The sequence below is a fragment of the Carassius auratus genome, chromosome 7 (assembly GCF_003368295.1).
Source record: "Carassius auratus strain Wakin chromosome 7, ASM336829v1, whole genome shotgun sequence".
NCBI classification, from domain to species: domain Eukaryota; kingdom Metazoa; phylum Chordata; class Actinopteri; order Cypriniformes; family Cyprinidae; genus Carassius; species Carassius auratus.
In genome coordinates this window covers 4,855,536-4,879,533 of record NC_039249.1, presented here as the reverse complement: position 1 = coordinate 4,879,533, position 23,998 = coordinate 4,855,536, and the positions used below count along the sequence as shown (strand labels likewise).

At 37.7% G+C, this 23,998-nt stretch overlaps 3 protein-coding genes across 3 annotated transcripts; 2 read left to right on the top strand and 1 right to left on the bottom strand.

The window, feature by feature from the left end:
- Positions 1–27: 27 nt before the first annotated feature.
- On the bottom strand, positions 28–3,601 carry LOC113105609 (somatostatin-1A-like). Its single transcript, XM_026266774.1, has 2 exons — positions 2,913–3,601; positions 28–500 (listed from the first exon to the last, which is right to left on the bottom strand). Exons 1-2 carry the CDS (start codon positions 3,042–3,044, stop codon positions 309–311), a joined length of 324 nt encoding a protein of 107 aa, XP_026122559.1. The 5' UTR covers positions 3,045–3,601; the 3' UTR covers positions 28–308.
- A 660-nt stretch (positions 3,602–4,261) lies between these two features.
- On the top strand, positions 4,262–8,087 carry LOC113105606 (sorting nexin-15-like). Its single transcript, XM_026266772.1, has 8 exons — positions 4,262–4,469; positions 4,946–4,981; positions 5,068–5,188; positions 5,338–5,453; positions 5,789–6,137; positions 6,229–6,378; positions 6,495–6,704; positions 7,495–8,087. Exons 1-8 carry the CDS (start codon positions 4,368–4,370, stop codon positions 7,605–7,607), a joined length of 1,197 nt encoding a protein of 398 aa, XP_026122557.1. The 5' UTR covers positions 4,262–4,367; the 3' UTR covers positions 7,608–8,087.
- A 5,731-nt stretch (positions 8,088–13,818) lies between these two features.
- Positions 13,819–18,258, top strand: LOC113105599 (prospero homeobox protein 1-like). The gene is made up of 5 exons (XM_026266760.1): positions 13,819–14,087; positions 14,884–16,426; positions 16,581–16,688; positions 17,064–17,264; positions 17,354–18,258. The coding sequence occupies exons 2-5, from the start codon at positions 14,918–14,920 to the stop codon at positions 17,540–17,542; spliced, it is 2,007 nt and encodes a 668-aa protein (XP_026122545.1). The 5' UTR covers positions 13,819–14,087; positions 14,884–14,917; the 3' UTR covers positions 17,543–18,258.
- Positions 18,259–23,998: the final 5,740 nt, after the last annotated feature.

The following is a 23,998-nucleotide window of genomic DNA, read 5'->3' as shown; positions in this document are numbered from 1 at the left end:
TTCTTAATATTACGACCCACAGAGCAACATGCTTTCCCTGATCACACTTTATTACAGAGGAATAGCGATCAATCCAATGACACTGTTGACAGGTCAACACAAAAACCTCTATATCAAGGTTTTAAACATTAATCATATGATCTCTGACCATCAATTCTAATAGTACCCATAATACAAACATTTTATAGCATACACTGCATAAACGTCAAGAGTTAATCTCTCTCTATACTGGGATAATATTCCTGGTCTCATTGTTATTTTGATGGCTACACAAGTACAACAATGTTTGTAAGGGTCTTGCAGGTTGACTAACAAGAGGTGAAGGTCTTCCAGTAGAAATTCCTGCAGCCTGCTTTGCGTTCTCGTTGGGAGAGGGGAATCTGGCGAACCACTTCATTACGGACCTCAAGATCATCAATGCTTTCAAGAGCTTCTTTCTCCTCAGGTGCCACCGACTCAGAAAGCTGCTTCAGAAGCAGCAAGCGAGAGAGATCCTGGAGCTGAAGAGAGAAAAGAAGATGATCCAGAAACCTTTCATTGTCAAAAAGAAAACATTCTATTCAGAACTTGTTGTAGTTCTTAGAAATTGCATATTATTATTTTCTAAATGGATATTACTTAAAAGCTGTACTGTAAAAAATCTTTTTTCACTCCAAATTTGCCAGTAAATTTTACAAAAGGTTTTATTAGACTTTATTAGAAACTTCACTAGGTGAAAAATAGTTCTAAAGTATTTATTGATCTTAATTTCAATATTTAGTATTAAAACCAAACGTTGCATCTATTAAAATTATTTAGTGGAATTGAGCTAACAGTCAAAATTCCCAGTAGTTCATTGTCCAACATTAACAATTTGGCAATACATTTGTTACAGTATTTATTAATCTTAATGGTAGTTACTGTAAAGCTTTTCCAAATTGACTTGCCATTTCTGAGAAAATTGTTGCAAAATCCAAAAAAAGGGCTTTGAAACTATTTGAAATGGCAAGTAACACCAAATTATACAATAAATTCTGAAGTAGAAAAACTGAAATATGTACTGTAGAAATAATTTGCACTCAAAAGTGAAAATTGCTAGTACTCATAACACAAATAACTACAAAGAAATGGCAAGTGACCAGGCACGTGCACAGGTAGGGCTCAACCTGTGCAGAGCACATGCCCTTTTTGCCCTTACACTCCGAAGTGCCCTTTTTTTTGGTGGTGTTTTTTTTTTTTTTTTTTTTTTTTTATGCTATTGGTCACCATTTACGTCTGTTTGTCTGTTTTACAAATATTTAGCAAATTAAAGTTCTTAAAACGAGCTTGTGTAAATCTTATTCGATTCTCAAGCTGTCAGTAAGCTGATAACTCCGCCCCCTCTATATTCATTGAATCAACTGAAGTTCCACAGCAGCCGCACAGTAGACAACAGCTGAGCTGAACAGTTTTGCGAAGGGTAAATAAATATCTTGTTTTTTGAATAAGTACTACTAAACACTATGTCTATAAAGGCTCATATTTTATTTATTGGATGTCTGTCTGACTGGCTGAGACATGTGGGACGCATAGACAGTAAAAGGTGGGACGTCGCCTGAGAGAGAGGGCTAGCATTTGCCATCTAGTCATAGCCAATACATAGCCAACACTTAAATAGCCTGGGCATATAGTAGCATTTCATCTTTTATAAAATGCGATTTTGGCCAAATGCATTTTACCACAGGAAAAACTGAGCGCTCCGTCTATATAGCTACAAAAACTAGTTTGTAACCTGTAGATGAAAATGTAATGTGATCCCGGCAGCGGCAGGCGCCGTCGCCGTTTTAATGTCGGACAAAAAAAATAAATAACATTTACACGCATTCGCTGGTCAAAAACGATATATTGATAACAACAACATATAATTTGTTTTTACCATCGGAAAATCATAACAAGTTTCGTACTGGAATTTACACAAAGCAGCGAGTGATCCTCGTCACCTAGATAACTATATTTCTAAGAAATTTCTTCTTTGATTTATGATTGCTGATACACTTAATTTTTTAACATTTAGGATAATCATGTTATGATATACTCTCCGTATACTCTCTGTATAAAAAGTAGTAAAACATGGTTTTACTACAGTAATGTTGTAGTAACTAAAAAAAATTACAGAAGATCACTGTGAAATCTTTATATTTTATCATGCAGAATGTAATTCATGATTCATTCCAAGGCTTCGTTTATTTGATCCAAAATACAGCAAAAACAGTAATATAGTGTAATATTTTTACAATTTTAAATAACTGTTTTCTATTTGAATATATTTTAAAATGTAATATATTTTTGTGATCAAAGCTGAATTTTCAGCATCATTACTCCAGTTCAGTGCTCTTCAGTGTCACGTGATCCTTCAGAAATGATTTTCACTGCAACTGTACTTTTCACACTATTTTTATTTATTTTTTCATTGCTGGCTTATTTTAGGGAAAGTGTAGTGAATAGGAGACCTTCAAGAAACCAACATCCCTGGTCCACCACAGTATCAAATTTTTGCCAGGTAGGCGGATACATGTTGGATATGTTATAGTTACGGTATGGCTATAGTTTCTTATAATCTGGAATTGAGTTGTACCGTAGTGTTGGACATAATTACTTAAATTATATTTCAAAAAAGTTAGTCAAAAATACTTGACTCATTGCTCACCTTCCCCTCTTCTCAATGTCATTCATAAAAATGTTAACCAAATAATACAAATTAGCTTATGAAACCAAACAGAATAGCTAAAAAAGAGAATATATATAATTGATATAAAAAAAGGGAGGGGGTGCCCTTTTTCAGTTTCAGCACATGCCCCTCAAAAGGTCTGTGCACGGCCCTGCAAGTGACACACTGATTCAAATATGGATTTTTAAAGTTGAAACAATTCTGTACAAAACAGTTTGTGTCTCACCTCATTCTCCTTGGGATCCACTTCTGATTGGAGCAGCTGGAGCAGCAGGTCTCCTCTTGGTGCCGAACTGACGCCGCAAAGCAGCAGAGACATGGACAGAGTCACCACAAACACCCGTAACAGAGAGAACATACTTTCAACACTGTAAAACACTGCCTTTTAGAGGGGTTTGAGGATGATAGGCTTTTATAGGCATCAAAGGTGGGATCCTGCGGTTGATTAGAGAGCACAATTGGTCAAAATATAACCACGAAGCACAGTGGAGGTAGTGGTGTTGGTGTGTGGGTGTAGAAGGGGTAAAGGGTGAAGAGACATTTGTGCATGAGAAGGGACTCCCAGACCCAGTAGGAAAGATGTTTGATAAGGTCACACCAAGGTGTTACTTCTGCATTGGAAGTCTTATCAATTCTTTCATTTGCAATAATATATCATGGAAAAATGCATTATCTGAAACTCCTACTCCTATATACTCCTGTTTGACAGGTGGAATCATATTAACTTCAGTGGCGAGGAACTAATGAACTGCTAGGGTGTTAATTATTACAGGGTGATGATGCTATTATGCTCTGGTAAGGCGTGGGGTGTCACTTGTGATTTGGAGAGCTGTGCATTTCTGTGTCTTGTTCTCACTATGAGGTCCTCGTTAGACTGTGGTATTAATGATGCGAAGTGACTCAAATGTTAATTGGTCTGCTTAGCCCTTTTTTCACACCATCCTCCATCCCTGGGGAGTTGCTTGATGCATTGCATATATAGAGTGATCCTGTCAAGCTGATCAAAGTTGACACTCGTGTGTGCGTGTGTGTGGGACATGTTTGCAGGTGGGTGACATTATAATCTAAATCACACCCCTTATCGAACCCACATTGAACTACAACTTTGAGATCTCAGAAGGCAATTACTCATACTTGGCCATCTCAATGGGAGGCCATTAACATTTACAAAGGAGAGGTGGGCATGTCAGGGCTACGAGTAACATGCTGGGCATATAAATGAGGCCTGTCTCATCTTAAGCTTAATATGTCTGAAATAAGTTGACATTATTTTTAAATAAAGTGACACTATCTATCTATCTATCTATCTATCTATCTATCTATCTATCTATCTATCTATCTATCTATCTATCTATCTATCTATCTATATTATTGTTTATGCTTTATTTTTAATACTTTTTTTACATTATATAAATGTGCGTATAAATTTGTAAATTATTTTCAATTATCATATCATATCATATCATATATTTAGGAGCACATTCAATGAAGAAATACAAATCTCCTTTTGACCTTTCATGACTTTTATTTTGAAGGGCCTGGAATGTAGTGCTGTTATCAGTCTGCGCATGCGCGCCTCTCAGAACAGGAAGTGCTCCAAACTGTCAACAGTACCAGTCACCGCTTGATTCTGTCCACTTATTTATATTAATGTAAATTTAAACATATTTATGTGACAGGGATGTCTCGAAAGGCCAAAAGAGAGGAATATCACCGCTTCTTCACTGTGACAGATCCTCGTACACATGAGAAAGGACACACGGAATATAAAGTGACAGCTAGGGTTAGTAGCACAATATAACGTTTTTGTATTTAGTTATAACGTTAATGTTTACGTTTCATCTCCTTATAACAGAGAGCAATAATACTGTAGATACTGTACAATTATTAAATGAGTCTGGACTTCAGATATATGAATGTTTTGAAAAGACTGTTGTGTTGTTGTTATTATTATTATGAATATTCCAGTAAATAACAAAGATGATTTACTCGTAACTGCTTTGTACTCTTGGATCAAATATGCTTCATAAATACAAAAGGCATAAATCCTTTTGAACTGATCCTCATAAATGGGGTTAATAACTACTAGTACAAGGCAATGTTTATCAGGGTTTCAGTCAAACTCGTGATTTAAAGAATCTGGGACGAGGTCATGTGACTTCAGCCTCCCCCTTTCCCATTAATGCTTACAATCAGCCCTTTCAAATCCTCTCCCTTTGGTTGTTGTGTGGTTTAATTCATCTCTATCTTTCTCTGTAGTTTGTATCAAAGACACATCCGGAGAATGTTAAAGAGGTATGAGCACCCTTTTGTATTTGTACATATACATGTTGGATCAGAGTTGCACTGGGCTCACTGGGCACTGTTGGTTTGATTGGCAGGTCGTGGTGTGGAAGAGGTACTCGGAGCTGAAGAAATTACATGGAGAGCTGGCGTACACTCATAGGAACCTGTTCAGACGACTAGAAGAGTTTCCCTCATTTCCACGAGCACAGGTTTTTGGTAAGGGCAATGGAATTGCAAGACATGATATGTAAACAAAAGAGAAATTACCCAGTTCAGTTTGTTTTATTTCATCTTTTATGACTTGATGCTGTACCGCACTCAGTATTGTCCGTCCTGTCTTTCTTTTTTCTGTGTCTCTCTCACAGGACGTTTTGATGAGGCTGTGATTGAAGAGAGAAGGAAAGCGGCTGAGGCCATGCTGCTCTTCACTACAAATATCCCTGCTCTGTACAACAGCCCTCAACTCAAAGACTTCTTCAGGGTAAGAACAATCTTCTGGAAGATGCATTTATCATGTATCATGTATTCTATTTTATTTTATTCCTATAAAATCTGTGTACTACCATTTTTAATGAAATGAATATTTTTATTCAGGATGTGACAATAAAGATTGTTGTAAAAATTTCTGTATTCTGTATTACATCTAAAATATTGTATCATATAATATATAATGGTATACATACATAAATAAGTCGTCCATATTCAACCTGTGTCTCATTGTCCATTGTCATTCAGGTTTGCAACAACATGAGGGTGAATTAATGACTGAATGTTTATTTTCTGCTCCTCTTTTTGGTTTTATTGATCTTGTCTTAGGGAGCAGAAGTGAGAAGACCAATGGAAACCTCTGCCGTTTCTACGTCTCTTCCGCCTCCTCTTATTCCCCTGCCTGAGAAAAACACTGAGCTGCTGGCTGAAGAGGAGACGGGGAGAGAGGCTCCTATCCAGCCTCAGGAGCTGGAGTCCGACCAGAGACTGACGGACCTAACCCAACCTGAGATGGCAGAAGAGGCTCTCAGTGACACGGAAAGCAGCCCCACACAAGAAACACACACTGAAACCGAAATACAAGGACTGACAGAAAAAGAGAGAGAGACTGACATCACAACACCTCAGAATAACGGCACAGACCAGTGCTCTGCTGCTGCTACCGACACTACATCACGTCAGTTGCCATGTTACAATTATCAATTCTGTAATGTCTAATTTGATTTCAATCATAGCTGATTGTTCTATTCCTATTTTTCATCTTCCAGATGCCTTGCCTGAAATTCCGGGTTCTCTAGTCGACCAATCCGAGGAGTTTGATTCCCTGTTTGACTCGGGATTGGAAGAACATTCACACAAGGCCCCGCCTCCGCTTTCAGATACAGACCTCGCTATTTTTGACCCGTGTGCCAAAGAAGGTATAGAAGTCTAAAATAAAGTAAAATTAGTTTAATTCATCATTTCTACATATAATTGGTTTTCTGAGTTGTTGTTTTTTTAATGCAAACCTTAATCTTATCCCACAATCTTCCAGATCAACCGTATGGATCACCCAGCCACGCTGAACTCCTGTCCGTTCCTCTAACCGTTCCAGATGGGACAGAGTCTGCTGGAGATGTGAGCTATGTGTACCAGGCCAATGAAGTGCTGAAGGCCGCCCAGGAAAAAGATAGAAACGGCGAATACAGTGTAGCAGTACAACGATATAGGACGGCTGTTGATATATTTATGAAAGGAGTGCAAGGTAAGAGAACGAGGCAGTTCTTGATAATAGACTAACAAACTGCAGTATATCATGTATATACTGTGCACACCGTGAAAACTGTGTCTCTTTGCATGAAATACCCTGATATAAAATGTGTATTCAACAAAGCACACTGTAGGGATTATAGTATCCCACACTGCATGCGCTTGACTTCACTTTTCGTTTCCTGTGTTAATAATGAACTGAAAGTTACAATGTGCACAAAATTAGGTTACACTACCCTTTACAATTTTGTGGTCGGTAATATTATGTAACTTTTTTGAAAGAAGATTTCTGCACTCATTATGCTTATCAAGGAAAAATCAAAAATACAGTAAAAAAAAAAAAAAAGCTGTAATTTTGTGAAAAATTATTACAGTTTAAAACTTACAATTTAATAACACCGCAATGTTTTTAAAAACTGCATGACCAAAACATTACTGTTTCAATGAAAATTGTTTTTTTTTTCTTCTTTTTGTTTTCCATCTATATTAAAAAAAAAATGAATAAAACTGGCCCCATATGCAGATTATAGATGCTAAATCAGCCAAATGTCAATTTGCTGTGGTCAGGATGACCCTGGCATGATTCAATTATTTGAGAGGAAAGAGCAGAGTACCTCTCAACTCAAGGACATTAACATGCAATGTTGTTTTCCTCAAAGCAGGAAATGAGCTCTGTTTGGATGCAATGCAGAATATTTAAATGGTATATAGACCCCATAACAACATATATGCCTTTGTTCTACCCTTTTTCTCTTCTCTTTCTATTACTCGTTCTCTCTCGCTAGGAGATGTAGATTTGAAGAGGAGAGAAGCAGTGAAGAGGAAGATTGCTGAAATCCTAGAGCATGCAGAGAGACTTCTCTCCATACAGACACCCACTCACGACCACAATACATAGAGAAACAGATTAAACACACACACACATGCACACTCCCACATACGTACTCTCATCAACTGAGTTTTGACTAACACACACATATTGAAACAATTCCATCACAGTTTCACTTAAGTACAACTCGCTGGCCACCCACACAGTCAACACACACACACACACACACACACACTTGACTTCCACACTTACCTTACCCGCTTACTCAAATAGTTACACTTGTAGGATATGTCCAACAGCATTATAATCCCTGCACTGTAAGACCACCACAACAGAGTTTTACTTGATTTGACACTATTTTATTTTAATAATCTGGTACATTTTCTGAGCCTAAGGAACTTTTTTTTTTAATCCAATGGTTGATCTCTTGTATAAATGAAGCTGTTATGTAAATGACTGTTGTTTAAATGAAGACATTGCCTTTTCAATTAAATCTGCCTGTTTAGTAAATTATAAGTAATGTAATAAATTGTTATTATCAACATGAAATGGCATTTTGACCTATTTTACTTCTATAATGTGACTTTCAGAGTGGAACGGGATGTTCAGTGTGTATTCAAAATGTAGGAAAGGACTTGATTCTGTCCATTGGGAATTAATTGGATGGTGGGAATACCATACCAGGGTTTGCAGTTGATTGTAAATGGGGTTATTCCACTCCTGAAACAGTGTGCTCCATTTTGAGAAGGCTGTTGTTAATGGCTATTATTGCATTTATTACATTAGCTTTAGCTGGCATGAAATTTCTGCATGGGATATTGGCAAGCAAGCTTTAAATCATACAATAGTAGCTTAAAGAAATGTTCCAGGTTCAGTACAAGTCGAAAATGTACTCCCCTTCAGGCCATGTAGATGTGTTTAGTATTTAATAGAAAATAATTGGATTCAGCATTGCATCACTTGGATTGCATCAATGGATCCTCTGCAGTGAATGGGTGCCGTCAGAATGAGAGTCCAAACAGCTGGTAAAACATTACAATAATCCACATGACTCCTATGAAAACTGAATGTTTGTAAGACACAAATCCATCACTTTTGGCTAAAATACCAGTCTTTTATCCATATTATTTGTCTTTTCTGAGAAATATTGCACAGATCAACTGTTTACACGTAAAACCAGTTTAAAATAAATAATGGATTTTGAAGTAAGAGGACCACAGATGATGGACTTTTTCACTGAAGAAAGAGTTATTATGAATTATGGACTGGTATTTTGGGCAGTTTAAAACGTCTTGATGGATTTCTCTCTTAGAAACATGCAATTCACAATATGCAAATTGATGGAAAGGAGTCATGTGGATAACTGGTGGATTATTGTGAGGTTTTTATCAGCCATTGGACTCTCATTCTGAAGGCACCCATTCACTGCTGACGATTCATTAGTGAACATGTTATGCAAAATTTCCTCAAATCTGTCAAAACAAACTCATCTACATCTTGGATGCCCTGGGGATGAGCACATTTTTATAATTATGAGCTGATCCTTTAGCATAATGAATTAAATCCATTCAATGCTGTTTGAATTTGGTATATTAATTTAAAACAATGTCTAAATGGCTTTAATTATAGGTTAATATTAACTAATGACCAACATAGCTTTGATGGTAAAATAAAGGCGTTTGAAAAACGTTTGCAGTTGTGCGCAGTTCCATTTTCGTGTAATGTTGACTTTTGTGAGTTTGAGTGCAGTTTCTTAATCCACCGGCAGATGTCGCAGATTTGCTTAGACTCAATCAAGACACCAGCGCAGATAAACCCCCATCTCTTTTAGGGCCATCGTGCTTAAGGCAAGTCGTTCACACTTTGGCTCTGTTTCTGGGGTGGGGTAAAAGAGAAAGAACGAATATAAAGGACGAAAAGGATTACATAGCAGAAAGAACTGAGGGATGAGCAGAGGATGAGCGTGGATCATCTCTATTGTCAGTGGATGGAAAATATCCCCCTCTTTTCCCTCCTACTGTTGTTTTCTCTCTCTTTTTCGCTCTCCCGTCGGGCTTGTGTATTTGCTGTTTTTTTGCTGCCTGGAGTGAATGTGGAATGGAGAGAGGTTACCGCACCTGTGTGTGTGTGTGTGTGATGAAGAGAGTGACAAAAAGGAAAACGGGGGGAGATAGAGTGTATTTGGGCATTAGCATGCTGAGAGTGTCAGCTCTCAATGTCCCTCTCTCCCCCTCTCCATCCCTCATTCTATCTCTCACTCACCAATCCCTCTCTCCTCAGTGTCCATGGCAATTATACCATCAAAACACTCCAGCCAAAGAGGATAATTGCAACCTGAGTACTGCGGAGAGAGAGACTGAGAGCGAGAGTGAGTGAGACTGTGTGCGCGAGCGCGTTTTCTCACGTCTGTGGGATCTGTGCGCGCTTGAGAGCGCGAGTCGGTACATTATATTGTATTCCTGAGGTTCTCCGCCGCATTGTGAGAGTCATTCCGGTCAAAGATCAAAGAATATGTTTGCTGTGCTGAGAGGACAAGGACAGTCCATTGAAGACATGCACACACTCAGGGTTTTAATAATGTGCATTACCGCAGTTAGTTTCCTGAAGCTCAAGGTCAGAGGCTTAAACTCAGAACAGAGCTTCAGTAAAAAAAAGAGGAGTTTTAGCAGAAAGCTGCTGAAACAGTGGCTCTACTGAATCCAGCATCCAGTTAAATTTAGTGCTGACCGATATCTATAAAGCAGGGTGGCTGATAGCTCATGTAATGCAGATATATAAACGAATAACACTAAAATTTACAGGATCAAACTCTATTTTTTTATGTGTGCACTCTGAAAATTGTAAAAAAAAAAAAAAAGTTTGGGGTCATTAAGTTTTTTTTTTTTTTTTAAACAATTAATAATTTTATGCATCCAGGATGTATTAAATTGATCAAAAGTGACAGTAAAGATATTTATGATATTACAAAATGTTTGATTTAAATTCCGAAAAAAAAAAAGAAATATTAAGCAGCACAACTATTGTCAACATTGGCAATACTAAGGAAATGTTTCTTGAGCATCAAATCAGCATTAGAAGGATTTCTGAAAGAATATGTGATACTCAAAACTGGAGTAAAAGTTCATAAATTCAGAATAAAAACCTGCTAAAAATCAGCTTTAACATCTCAGGAAAATGTATATTTGAATACATATTAAAATAGAAAAGTTATTTTAAATAATAATAATAATAATTTATGTTGTAATAATTTCTGTGTTTGTAACTGCTACTTTTATTTATGTATGTATGCATGCATTTATTTCATACATTTTTAGATCAGATAAATTCAGCCTTGGTGAACACAAGATTTCTTTCAAAAACATAAAAAAAATCTGGACAACCTCAGACAAATGTAATATAGATACTTAGACATATATTCATAAATGCTGTGAAAAAATCTTATAAGAAAATGTACAAACAATAACAAAGTAATGGCAAGTAACACACTGAATTAAATGTGCAATACTGCAGCAAAAACTGAAACGATGATACCGAATTCATTAATTTTAAGGCCAACAAGTTAAACCTTAAAGATAGTTTTGAAAACAGTTCATTTGCATGACGTGCATAAAGCTTTTCATAATTTTGTATACTGACAGTAAGTAAAATTACCGTTTTCGGTCACCCTGCACATTTTTTTTTTAATCTGCTAATCTCAAAATATCTCCCATTTAATCAGCCTAGCTTATATATCCATATCTTCTTTCATTATATAGGCTACTATAAACACTCAGACATCATGCTTGTGTGGATTTGTTTTCCCTGGGGTTTTGACGTCTATGTGGTACTAATTCCTGAGGCCTCGATTCATTATTATGTCTCTTCAGTTTGAATATCCTCTAGTTCAACTGCAGTTGTCACTCACAGTCTCCCCTCAGTCACCTTGCCCAAGGCTGAATGTGTGAGTGCTCTTTCCTCTCATACACACTTTCCCTCAGAGGCGGCCAGTGGGCAAACACTTTGCCTGTCCATCGACCCCCTCAAACGTCTGTCTCTACTCCTGCTTTCTCTCTCTCTCTCTTTCTCTCTCCCCGCTGGATACCGCATTTCCATTCTGCACATATTACCGACTCCTAATGCAATATGTTTGATCGTGACTCATTCAAATGAGATATTTTGATATGTCTCCCACCATTTGAAAGGATCAACATTCGTGTGGCATTTTTAAAACACTGCTCGCAAACGGTTGCGTCCCTTTGGTGTATTTCATAGCTCTTTGTCAGAATTGCTCATGCATTTTAATATTGTTTGCTGTCAGTCATTTGGCTCCGGTTCAAAGGATTCAGTGTGAGTTGCTAATGTAATTCAAAAGCCTTCCGGCCTGACCTTACTAAAGGTGTGTGTATGTGACTGTAATAACAGATAAGGAATTCAGCAAGGAATTTAACACCCATGTTGAACATTTAGTTTAGCGTTAATATCAAAGTATGCAGGGTGTGTGTCAAATCTGTACGGGATCTGGCCAATATTTGCGTTTTTAAAACTCCATTTTGCTTACATTTGTTTACTTTGATCGCTCTATAGTCACAAGCACCTTTTATTAATTAGGCTTTGTGTCACATTTCTTGTTTCCATAACAACAGGAGCCAGTGGTTATTGTGAACAGTTTGCTTGGTTGAGGGGTATTTCAGTGAAGTGCATGGGGGAGAGAGGGAGTGATGGAAACAATGAAAGAGAGAGAAAGGGTACTATGAAGAGGAGTGGAGGGACCGATAATCAGCTTTCACACACTGAGGGGTGGAGGAGTCTCTGATTATGAAGAGCTCAGTTGCTGCTTTTTCATGCTGGCCTTGGCATACAGTCTCATAGGGCACGTGTTTGGAGCAATACGTAATCAAAAAAATCATAATTTAGTAAAACATAAAACAGACCCTTTAATTCTGAAATATTGGGTAGGCTGTATTATGTATTAGGCTAGTATCTACCATTTTTATGCACACTAATATCCATCCTCTCTCAAAACAAACAATTCTACAAAAACTGTAATCAGGTTTCCAGTCAGTGTTACTATCATATAGCTCTTATGTGGTATTAATCATAATTGCATTAAAATGAAAATGAGTAAAATAAAAACTTAAAAATGTGTGCACAGTTGCTACTAGAGTTCTATTGTTATTTAGAACCTCTCCTAAAGCATTCCAGTGGAAACGGAGAAAGAATCCTTAGAGAAGCAAATATGTTCCAATATGGGATAAAGGAATTTTTAGAACCATTTTTGCATTTTGAAGGTTCTTTATTAGTAATTTATTGTAATAATGTCTTACTGAATGAGCTGTAAGGGGTTTAAAAATGTGAAAGATTTTATTAACATTTCTTGTGATGTACACTACACTATACAGTTCAAAAGTGTGGCTTGGTAAGATATATTCATGTTTTTGAAAGAAGATGCTCAACAAGGTTGCATTTGTTTGATCAAAATTACAGTGAAACATTAATATTGTGTACTATTATCAAAATAACTGTTTCTTATTTTTATATTTTTGAAGTAACTTATTCTTGTGAGACAAAGCTGAATTTTTAGTATCATTACTCTCTTCAGTGTCACATGATCCTTCAGAAATCATTCTAACATGCTGATTTGATGCTCTAGAAACACTTATTATTATTATTATTATCAATGTTGAAAACTGTTGTTTTGCTTAATTTTTTTTTAGAGATAGAGATTTTTCAGGATTCTTTGGCTAATAGAAAATCCATATACATCTTTACATTCACTTTTGATCAGTGTAATGCGTCCATGCAGAATACAACTCATTTCTTAAAAAAAAAAAACTTTGTGTAATACAGGGGGATTTTTTTTCTGTATGTGGACAATGTTCTGTGGTGAGCTTTATGTATAGGCCTACAAAAATAAATAAATAAAAAAAGATTGAAAAAAATCAAAGAAAAATGTTCTGTTCTCTTCTTAGAATCAATTTGAGTCATTATTCTAATTGGATTTATGACTTGAAAGCTTCTTAAATTGCTTGAATGAGATCCTATATTACTAACCAGTCATTAATTAAAAATTTTAACAAATAATTTTGTTAGAAAAAAAGGTCACTATAGTATACTTACCATATCTAGCCTACAACAGATTATTTTAGTAAATCAGGTCGTTTTTGATTGGTGCAGGCTCATGACCAAGTAGTTGCCCCACGTGGAGAGTGTGTGAGAGAGTCAGAGAGAGAGGAACAGTAAAGTGTGTGTGTGTGTGTGTGTGTGTGTGTGTGTGTGTGTGTGTGTGTGTGTGTGTGTGTGTGTGTGTGTGTGTGCGTGCGTGTGCGGCTGTGCGCGCGCACAAGGGGGCAACGGCATCCCTCCCTCACGCCTGGACGCCTATCACCACGCGATAGAGTGCGCGATGATGAGAGATGGACAGCGCGAGACAGGAGTCACAGCAATAACAGGAAACTCGGTGGCGCTTTTAACGCTGATGCTGCCGGTCACCAGCGGAGACCTCGACGAAGACCGAAATATAACACAACAAGACGGCGACCGACCGCGGGATGCTTTCTGACTAACTGTTTTGTAAGTTTTTAGATCTTTTTCTGTTCCTTTTGGGATATGTGGGTATTTATTTGTCATTGTCAAACGCGCCTCATCTGTTTATCTGTTAATGAATCTGCGACACGAGCGCGCGGAGTTTACAGATGTCCGCCCTGCACCGGAGCGATGCATCCGCCTTCATAACGAGAAGAAAACTTTGATGTGAACTCTGTGTGTCAGTACTTAATGCAAATCAATTTTCTATAATATATCCGCGAGGGTGTTGTCCTTCCATCTGCTACATTTATTTTTTTTCGCGGCAGTTAAACGGCTTTATATTCCAGCAGTAATCCGATGACATCTGTGGCATTTACGCCAATGAGGAAAATGCATAAACATCCGTTTAGGAGAGTAATTTCTGTTAATCTGATTTTAGGATAGAATATTATTTTAAGAGTTTTTATTCCATATCTATCTATCTATCTATCTACAAACCTCTAGTACTACAAGGTATGAATTAAGTTAAAATGCAATGCAAATGCACTATAGTAATCTCATTAAAATACTCACCATCCATGTATTTGTGTTGTGCGGACGGAGTATGTGTGTAGGAGAGAGAGAGAGAGATAGAAAGAAGGAGGAGAGCAATAGAGTCAACAGTCTGAACAAACACAGGGTACAGCTGTCAGCAGATAGATAACGCTCACATGCAGAGAGGAAAAAAAAAAGAGCCGATGATGCTGATAACAATGAGAGGATTATGATTTTTTTTTTTAAACGCATCCAAATAGCTGCACATTTTTGTCTACGGTTATGCATTTATTGTTCTCTTTTGAAGATCCTGAAACCAGATCAGAACGGAAAAGGGGACTATGGATTCCCCTTCGGATCGATTTCATCAGCAGCTTTCCCAGATGTGTCCCTTCGAACTGTATCGCAGCTTGCCAGATTCCAACCCCTCAAGCCACCGAATTTCCCCGGGCAGCCTGTCTTCCCACCCGCTCTTCTCCCCTCTCATGCACCCCAACAGCGCATCCCAAAGGTGGGGTAGTTTCCTACAGCGCCAGGGCTTGTTCCCTGGGCTCCTGGTAGATGATGATGTTAGTGAGGAGGATGTGTTTGCGAAGAGAGAGTTTGCTGTGGGGTCTGTGGCATCATCGCAGCGCTGTCCCGGAGAACAGGGACAGGGTTCGGCTCCCGATCCTGGCGACTGGGGGCAGGATTTTGCTAGAGTTAAGAGACTCAGGATGGACTCGGCAGCTAGAAGCGAAGAAGAAACGAGGAGAGAAGGGAAGAGGGGGAGGAAGAGCACCGCTTCGGTTAGAATGGATGAGAGGAAGGCAGCAGAACAAGGGAACAGGAGGGAAAGCAGGGAAGGTAGGAAGCGACAGCGGCAAGAACTGAAGCTCCAGCTGGAGGAAACCAGAGGGAAACTTCTGGAACTCCAACGCAAGGTTTGGAAAGTGTACGGAGGGCAGGCGGATGACGGGAAAGGAGGACAGGAAGAACAAGAAAACGGCCCGATCAATCTCGACGAGGTCGCGGAGATGTTTTCCGACATCGATGATCCGCTCATTGGCAGTGGATTTTCTCCTCTGCGCTGTTCGTCTAAGAAACCCAATGAAACCAATGGGAATGCCGGGATGTTTCCAGAGACCTCCATGGACCTGGATTTGGAGTTAAATGGTGATCAGGTGTGGCTGGGATGCAGCCTGGTCAGAGGTGAGTGGGAGAGCGCAGAAGGAGGGCAGAAGTTTGCACAAGCTCTAAAACAAGAGCTGGCGAATGTTGTGGCTCAAGTTATCGACAGAGTTGTCCGCCTCTATGCCGAAACCGACCCCTCGGCAGTCACATCCACCGCCATTCCTCAAGAAACCAGCATGGTGTTGGATCTAAACCCAAAGCGGACGCCGAGAACTAGTGTGGCGGAGCAGGTGGAAGCGTTGCCACTTGTCACAAAGAGTCCTCAAGACAAGAAAACCCCTTTTGCACAGAGTGTACACAAGGACCTCCTCCTCCCTCATGCCAATCCCAGCCTAGCTTCACAACCCCAGCCTCCACTCCCGGCTCTTTTACCCCCTAGGAGCAAAGAGCACTTCCTGCCCTCCTATCCCCCAGACAACCCCGTTCCCCTTCCCCTTCTTCACTACACCATGCAGAATCTCTTTACCCGCTCCCTCACCAGTTTGCCTCTTCATAAGGACTGCCTGTCTGAGTCTTTCATGGACTTCCGTTCACACAACTGTGTGTTTCCACACCTCCCATTGCTGGGCCAGCTAGACCCCTCTCCGTCGGATAGAGCGAGGGAAGGAGGGATGAGAGGAGGTGGAGCAGGAGTGATGGATGGAGGAGATGCAGCGCTCTATCTTGCTGCTGGGTCAATATCCTTTTATAAAAGATGTGAAAATAGATGTATAAATGTATGTATGTATATATATATATAAACACACTAATGTGCCTTAACATTTGAATGGTAGTATACATGTATTTATTAATTTTTTTTGTTTGTATCAAACATTCCTTAACCATCTGCACTCTCAGGAAGGTCTCTCTCCATGCCACCTGAAGAAAGCCAAACTCCTGTTCTTTTACACACGCTACCCCAGCTCCAGCACACTCAAGACATATTTCCCTGATGTCAAAGTGAGCGTCGTTCATATCCTGAACACAAAAAAAGTATAGCTGTGTGTGCATAACCTGCACAAATTATATGGGCTAATGACTTATTGAATGAGTCCACGCTGACCTATATACAGCAGTGTTGCATGGTTTCCTTTTGAAATGCTTTGGCTCAATTAAAACAGTCAGAAAATATTCCTACATTTATAATAAATTAATATCTATGGATTTTTTTTTAATATTAGATTAATTACATTAAAGCTGTATTGGTGTCTTTTACGTTAAACATCACACAGCGTCATTAAAACATTACACTGAAATGTGTTGACACAATCATTATATGCCATTTTTTGAAATCCTGCCACAATTAACTTGGCATTTGCGTTTTTCTCTACACAGTTCAATCGCTGTGTCACATCCCAGCTGATTAAGTGGTTCAGTAACTTCCGGGAGTTCTTCTACATCCAGATGGAGCGCTTTGCCCGTCAGGCAGCCAGAGAGGGGCTTGCATCTGCCAGGGAAAGAGCACTGCGCCTGGGCAGAGACACTGAGCTCTACCGCATTCTCAACATGCACTATAATAAGAGCAATGATTACCAGGTCAGTGCATGCACGTGCACATGTGTAAAGGCTCGAGTGGTGCGTGTAGCCTTTTAATTATCTGTATAAACATCATGTGCATTTTCTAGGTTCCAGAGAGGTTTGTGGAGGTATCTGAGGTGGCCCTTAGGGAGTTTTTCACTGCCATACAGAGTGGCCGAGATGCTGATCCGTGCTGGAAGAAGGCCATCTACAAGATGATCTGTAAATTAGACAGTCCAGTGCCTGACAGCTTCCGTCTGCCCGGCTGCCCCACGGACTCTTACCGGATGGGTTAAACAGAGTTGATCACACACATGCACAGCCTCATAAAAACACTGTGCATGGATTGATATCATGAGTGTGCACAGAACTGTTAACTATTTGAATCAACGGCAAAGGACGAAGAAAATACTAAATTGTGCTGTAAGGATTGAGAACATTGAACAAGCGATTTATTATTATCATCATCATCATGATGCTCTAAAGTATTACTTGTTTAAACATTATCAGACTGATAATTCTACTTTAGTCCAGCATTATTCCACTGAAAAGCGTTCTAAATAAATGGAAAACGTTCTCATTTTATTTGCTGTTACATTAATGCTTTGTATGTTATCTGAAAATGAAGGCCTGGTTGGCTTATGATTTTTTTTTATATTACTTGTTACTTGATAGATAATGTTGCAGAGTTTCTGTGAACCTGTGGTGTCGTGTAATAAAATAAGTCAAACACTCCTTGCTGTCAGTCAATGCTACAATTTAGTGCTAAATAGGTATTGTAAAATTCATATGCAGCCTTGCATGACATATTATTGGCTGAGTACACTGAACAACATGAAAATGTCATATGCTTTACTGTGGGAGAGCAAAGAGACCCTGGTTCTCAAATGATGAAACTGACAGTAACTTACCCTGAAGCTATGTCCAAACACCTGACCGCAGAGGAATGAACATCTACTGCAGTCAATACTAGATTTGTACTGTTTAACATTAAAGATTGGTTGATTAATTATTGGAAGTGTAAGTTTTTTTTTTTTTTTTTGCTGTGTGGAGAGATCTTGACAGAAACTAAAAAAAGATCATTTACAAGTGATAAGGTGTTGATATAATCATAGTTAATCTAGTTATACACTAGCCTATCTAGTTAGATGCAGGTTAAAAAAAATAGTATTTACCAAAATAAGGTGGTATTGTCATTATCATAAACGTGAACTATTTTGATGCTATATTTACGAGAAAATACAAGGGAATGTGGTTCGATCTCATGATGGTCGTTGACTCGCCGAGTGTGTGTGTGTGTGTGTGTGTGTAGCTGCTGATATACGCCAGCTGCATTATCTGCGGGATCATCACAGCCGCCTCTGTTACTATCTCACAGGTATCTGCTGTTTGTTAGTTCACATGGGAAACTATAACAGACTTCATCTTCGTGTTACAACGCGCGAGATGCGTTTCAAACTTTAATAATGCTGGATAAAAACTTGTGTTTTCTCTAGCAGTATTGACATGTGACATCGTTTCCTGTCTCTCTGGAGGTATTTTGTGTTTGCACTCTCACGAGTTGGCCTAAAAATCGTCGGAGTCATGTGACTGAAAAAAGTAGTTTAAAACTAGGAGTGTTAAAAAAATAAAAAAAAATATTTAAAAAAGAGTGTATATATCCACGCAGCAGTTTTAAAAGTAAAACCCGGAAGTGAAGAAACTGAAAGCTTGACAGGAGAAGCACCTAAACTAAAGCTTCCACTTCTGTCCTTCTCTTCACTTTTTTTCTGTCATGTGACCAGCTGAGAATCTACTCCCAAGAATAATTAATTGTCTTATTAAAGTCAGGTGGGCAGAAAAAGAGTGTAAAATTAGAGTGTTTCTCAGCCAGGTTTTATCCTGCTAGCTCAAAGAAAATAATATAGAAGTAGGGAAAAATAATCGTGCAGAGATTGTCCACCAAGAATGATAGTCTCTATGCAGTAGGCTACTGGCACATTTTACTACAGTTTTTTTTTTTTTTCAACTGCTTACACACAAAATCTTTATTTGTCAACAGTTTCTGAAACCTGACACACAAACACCAGAAGCACACACTTCTATTAAATTCTACTAAAATTTCATAAAACACTTTTTGCAAAACACAACACAATTCTCTATGCAACATACATAAATTTATCAGGAATTAATATTGTGGCAAAGTTGTTTGTAAATGTTTGCTTTTGAGATGTGTTTGTAATATTTTGAATGCAGTGCTTCATTTAGCAAGAGATGTAATTCTTGGAGGTGTGTTTAAAGTTTTGGAAAATAATGTAAGCAGTTGAAAAAACTAAAAAAAAGTATACTTTGATGTACTTTTTTTTTAAAAGCATTAGAGACACAAATCCCATCTTTTAAAAGATAAACTATTATATAATATAACATTAAATGTGAAAAGTATCTAGTTTGAAAGGCACAAATATCTGTATTGCACCTCTTCATTTTGACTCTGAGATATTGAACATTCAATTTACCAACTGTATCCAAAAATTAAAACAGTATCATAATTTGACAATTTATTTAGCTGATATTTGGTGCTTTATTTTTAAGTAACATAATTTTGACATTTCCTAGCATAGTGTGAAGTAATCTCATTATCCTTTGCAGTTTTTCTTATGATTTTCTTTTTTTAAATAAATTGTGCACTGAAAAAAAAAAACAAAGAAAAATGAATAAAAAAAATTAAACTGATCTTTTTTTCCCCTTTAGCTCTTTGTTGAACCTTATTCATGAGAATTGTTTACTTTGGTTATAAGATGCATTTTTATAACAGAGGTTTATCTTTCTTTTTTTCACTCAAACAGGGCAGTTTTGATGGGAAATGCATGTTGTACGGATCAGTGTGTGATCCATCGCTGTGCTTTCATCCAGTTCTCCTTTCCTTTGTTACTTTGTGTCAGCCATCTCTGTGTGTGTGTGGCGGTCTTCTGCTTTTCACTCGCTCTCTACTGGATCTACATGGCCTGTGTTGACTGAGAGGTGAAAAGGTAAGTCCAGGAATACAGTAAATCATGTGCTAGTGGGTTTGGTTTAGGAATGAGAACAGAGGTTATCTGAAGGTACCTCTGTTTCTGTTTCCTGTTATGCCATGCTCTAGTATGAATGGATTGCAGGAGGAACTCTAAACGGACGTGATGCAAACTCATAAAAATAAGTTGTTAGTATTAATATATGTGATATCACGGTCAGTCAGAAATGTATACTTCCATTTAAATAACGATGCATTAAATTGATCAAAAGGGATTGAAATTAAAAAATTAAACAGCACAACTGTTGTCAGATTTGGTATTAATGTATTTTTCTTTAACACCAAATCAGCACATTGATTTCTGAAGAAAATCAAAATAGAAAATATATTAAAATAGAAAAAACTTTTAAAAAATTGTAATAACATAACATATACATATAATAACATATTACTTTTTTACCATAGTTTAATCAAATAAATGCAGCCTTGGTGAGCAAAAATATTAACTACAAAAATGAGTGACAGTTAAATAGTAGTGTGTATATATGTCTTCATAACAAGCTGTTATTGCATTATGATCTAAACAAAATTATAAGAATCCCCTCAATGCACCATTATTAAATGGAAAAACTACACTCTAAAAATGGCTGGGTTAAAAATAACCCAATTGGCAACCCAGCACTGGGTAAATATTGGACAGAACACATGCTGGGTTAAAGTAACCCAGCATGCTGGTTTACACATTTTAACCCAGCATGCTGGGTTATTGAGAAAACCCAAGATAGAGTCATTTTTACCATTTGTGGGTTTGCATTTTTATGATTCTGGGTTATTCTTGCTGGGTTACTCTCATAATTTCACTTTTGCTTAACAAAGCAATCATGGATTAATGAATAATGAAGAATACAGGTTATTTAGACTGTTAAAAAATATTTTTAATGCCATCTGACATTCAAAAATTTGTACCAATGACAAACAACATGGAATTTTCCCTTTTTTTGTTTCCAGCAAATGCAAAATAAATAAATAAAAAACACAGAAATACAGTTGCAATAAATAAGAAAATTATTTCTGAATGACCTGTGTCTAGCTGTTTAACTATTACATTTTGAGATTTTTAGCTATTTAAATACACAGTGAAATGACATTGACAATTAACATTCTTTAAATTTAAATGTAAAATCATTTAAAGATGTCCTTAAATTTATATCAAGTATATAAAGACTACTACGTAGGTAGATGTGCACTACTTAGGGTAGTTCAACATATAGTTCACTCAAAAATGAAAATTCTGTCATTTATTACTCAACTTCATGTCGTTACAAACCCGTAAGCCCTTCGTTCATCTTCAGAACACAAGTTAAGATATTTTCGTTGATATTCGAGAGCTTTCAGACCAGGGTGAATAATTAGTGACAATTTTCATTTTTGGGTGAACTATTGTCAAACACTTAAGCTCTGAAGCAAAGATCTACACCTGAGAGCAGTGTAGTCTGCTATAGAGCCTGTCTATGGAAGGACAATTTTCAAAAGGAATTGCTAATCATATTTTCAATTACGTTTTCCACATGTGACAAATTGTGACAATCCAAACACAATTGCAAATCTTGAACAAAAACACTGTTTCAAAAACACTGAACAAAAATTACGGTTTCAGTTTTCATGAATGCATAGTGACTGCCAAATTTCAAATGGAAAAACAAAGTCAGTTTGTAGCTGTATTTTCCATGTATTATGAGTAATAAGCCTGTCATATTGATCAAATACTGCATCATAGCAGCTTTACAGTATTAAATAGGAAAATAGTGTGTAATAATGCAAAGGGACAAAAGTAAACACTCAGTTTTCAGTTAAAGTCAATTCGTCATTGATTCAGTGATGTATCGTCCCTCTGTGCAATCAAGTGAATGATATCGCTTGATATTAATTGTCCCCAACTAAAGAAAAACAAGGAACCAAAACTCCATCGGTGACAGAATGGAGAAAAAACCTTGGGAGAAACCAGACTCAGTTGGGGGTCAGTTCTCCTCTGACCGGACGAAACCAGTAGTTCAATTCCAGGCTGCAGCAAAGTCAGATTGTGCAGAAGAATCATCTGTTTCCTGTGGTCTTGTCCTGGTGCTCCTCTGAGACAAGGTCTTTACAGGGGATCTGTATCTGGGCTCTAGTTGTCCTGGTCTCCGCTGTCTTTCAGGGATGTAGAGGTCCTTTCTAGATGATGATCTCCATCTGGTCTGGATACGTACTGGATACGGGTGGCTACGGTGACCTTGGAATAAGAGAGAAACAGACTAATGTTAGCATAGATGCAACATAAGAACAAGTACATGAGGTTTTATGAATTACCATGTCTGTTTTTTCACTGTGTCGCACATGTTACCTGCCAAAACTCAAATGGAATCTTTAGCATCTGAATTTCCAATGCCTCACATTGAAAACTGTCAATTTTTGTCAGAGGTGGGACCATACTATGGAGAGTGTTTGTATTGGGAGGTGACGTCACTCAAAGACAACTGTGCAAAATGCTTTGAACAATGGAGGTTAAGGCACTACTAAAGGCAGCTGCCACTCCGAGAGATGTGTGATAAAGAACAGACAGTGAAACCCGGATCTTCCTATATTCTTGGCACCTCACACAATAAATAATTCTGTCATTTTTACCCCAAATGCAGCTACTATCCCCTGCTAACCGTTAGAGCCACATGGTACTATTGGTCAATATTCACCATTAACCAAATGCTTTTCACCTGAGGTATAAAATATAGGGTAAGATGCAGCTAGGTAAATAAGAGTAGAACTTCAATGTTGTTTGCTGACGTGCATCAGAGTGCAAACAGTGAGAGATTTGGGGTAAAAACTACAAAATATCTCCCAATACAAACACGCCTCATAGTATAGTCCCACCCTTGACACAAATTGACAGCTTTCTGTGTAAGGCATCTGAAATACAAATGCTTTTCAATTGAGTTTGGACTATTTCACAATGTATATGTCCACATGTGGAAAAATACAATTAAATATACAATTTGCAATTCCTTTTGAAAATAGTGCAGCATATCCTTACCTGTCCATTGATTATGATCAATGCCTGAGAGATCTGCTGACATTTTTAAATCGCCATGACAATTGGATGGGGTTTTGTGGACTCTGCTCAGTTAAGGAATTCCATGTTTGTTCCAACCTTTAAAATAAAGTTTAAAAAAAGAAAAAATACAAATTGTTTTAATAACAGTGATTCAGTTCAATTAACTGTGTGAAGTTAACCATGAAATTGACCCATCATGATTATGAGTTAAATTCACCTATGAGTTGGTCTACAGAAGCAGAATTTGCTCTAGTGATTGGCTGAAAGGTGTGCTTTCAAACTGTCTAATCAATGGGATGTTCCAGTCATTATAAATCACAGTTTTATGTTAATATGCTGGCTATATCAAACACACACAGTCACTGGCACAGATAAGGGAGATCACACTGCATGCGCGCACACAGACATTTCTATGACAAGTCACGTAGGTAAAACAGTCCATATATAAAAACTTATAGATGTACCAAAGTGATGAGGACAAGTCAAAAACACGATCTGGAAAATTAATATATGATGTTTACGCTCATAAATTAGGTACATTCTGGTGCAGCTTTAACTATAGCACGAAATAAAAATATATGTGCGTTTAAGTTACGTGAGGGTTAACGTTAGTTGATTATCACAGACAAACAATTATGTAAAATGTATAATAAACACGAACTTACCGTTAGACGCCTC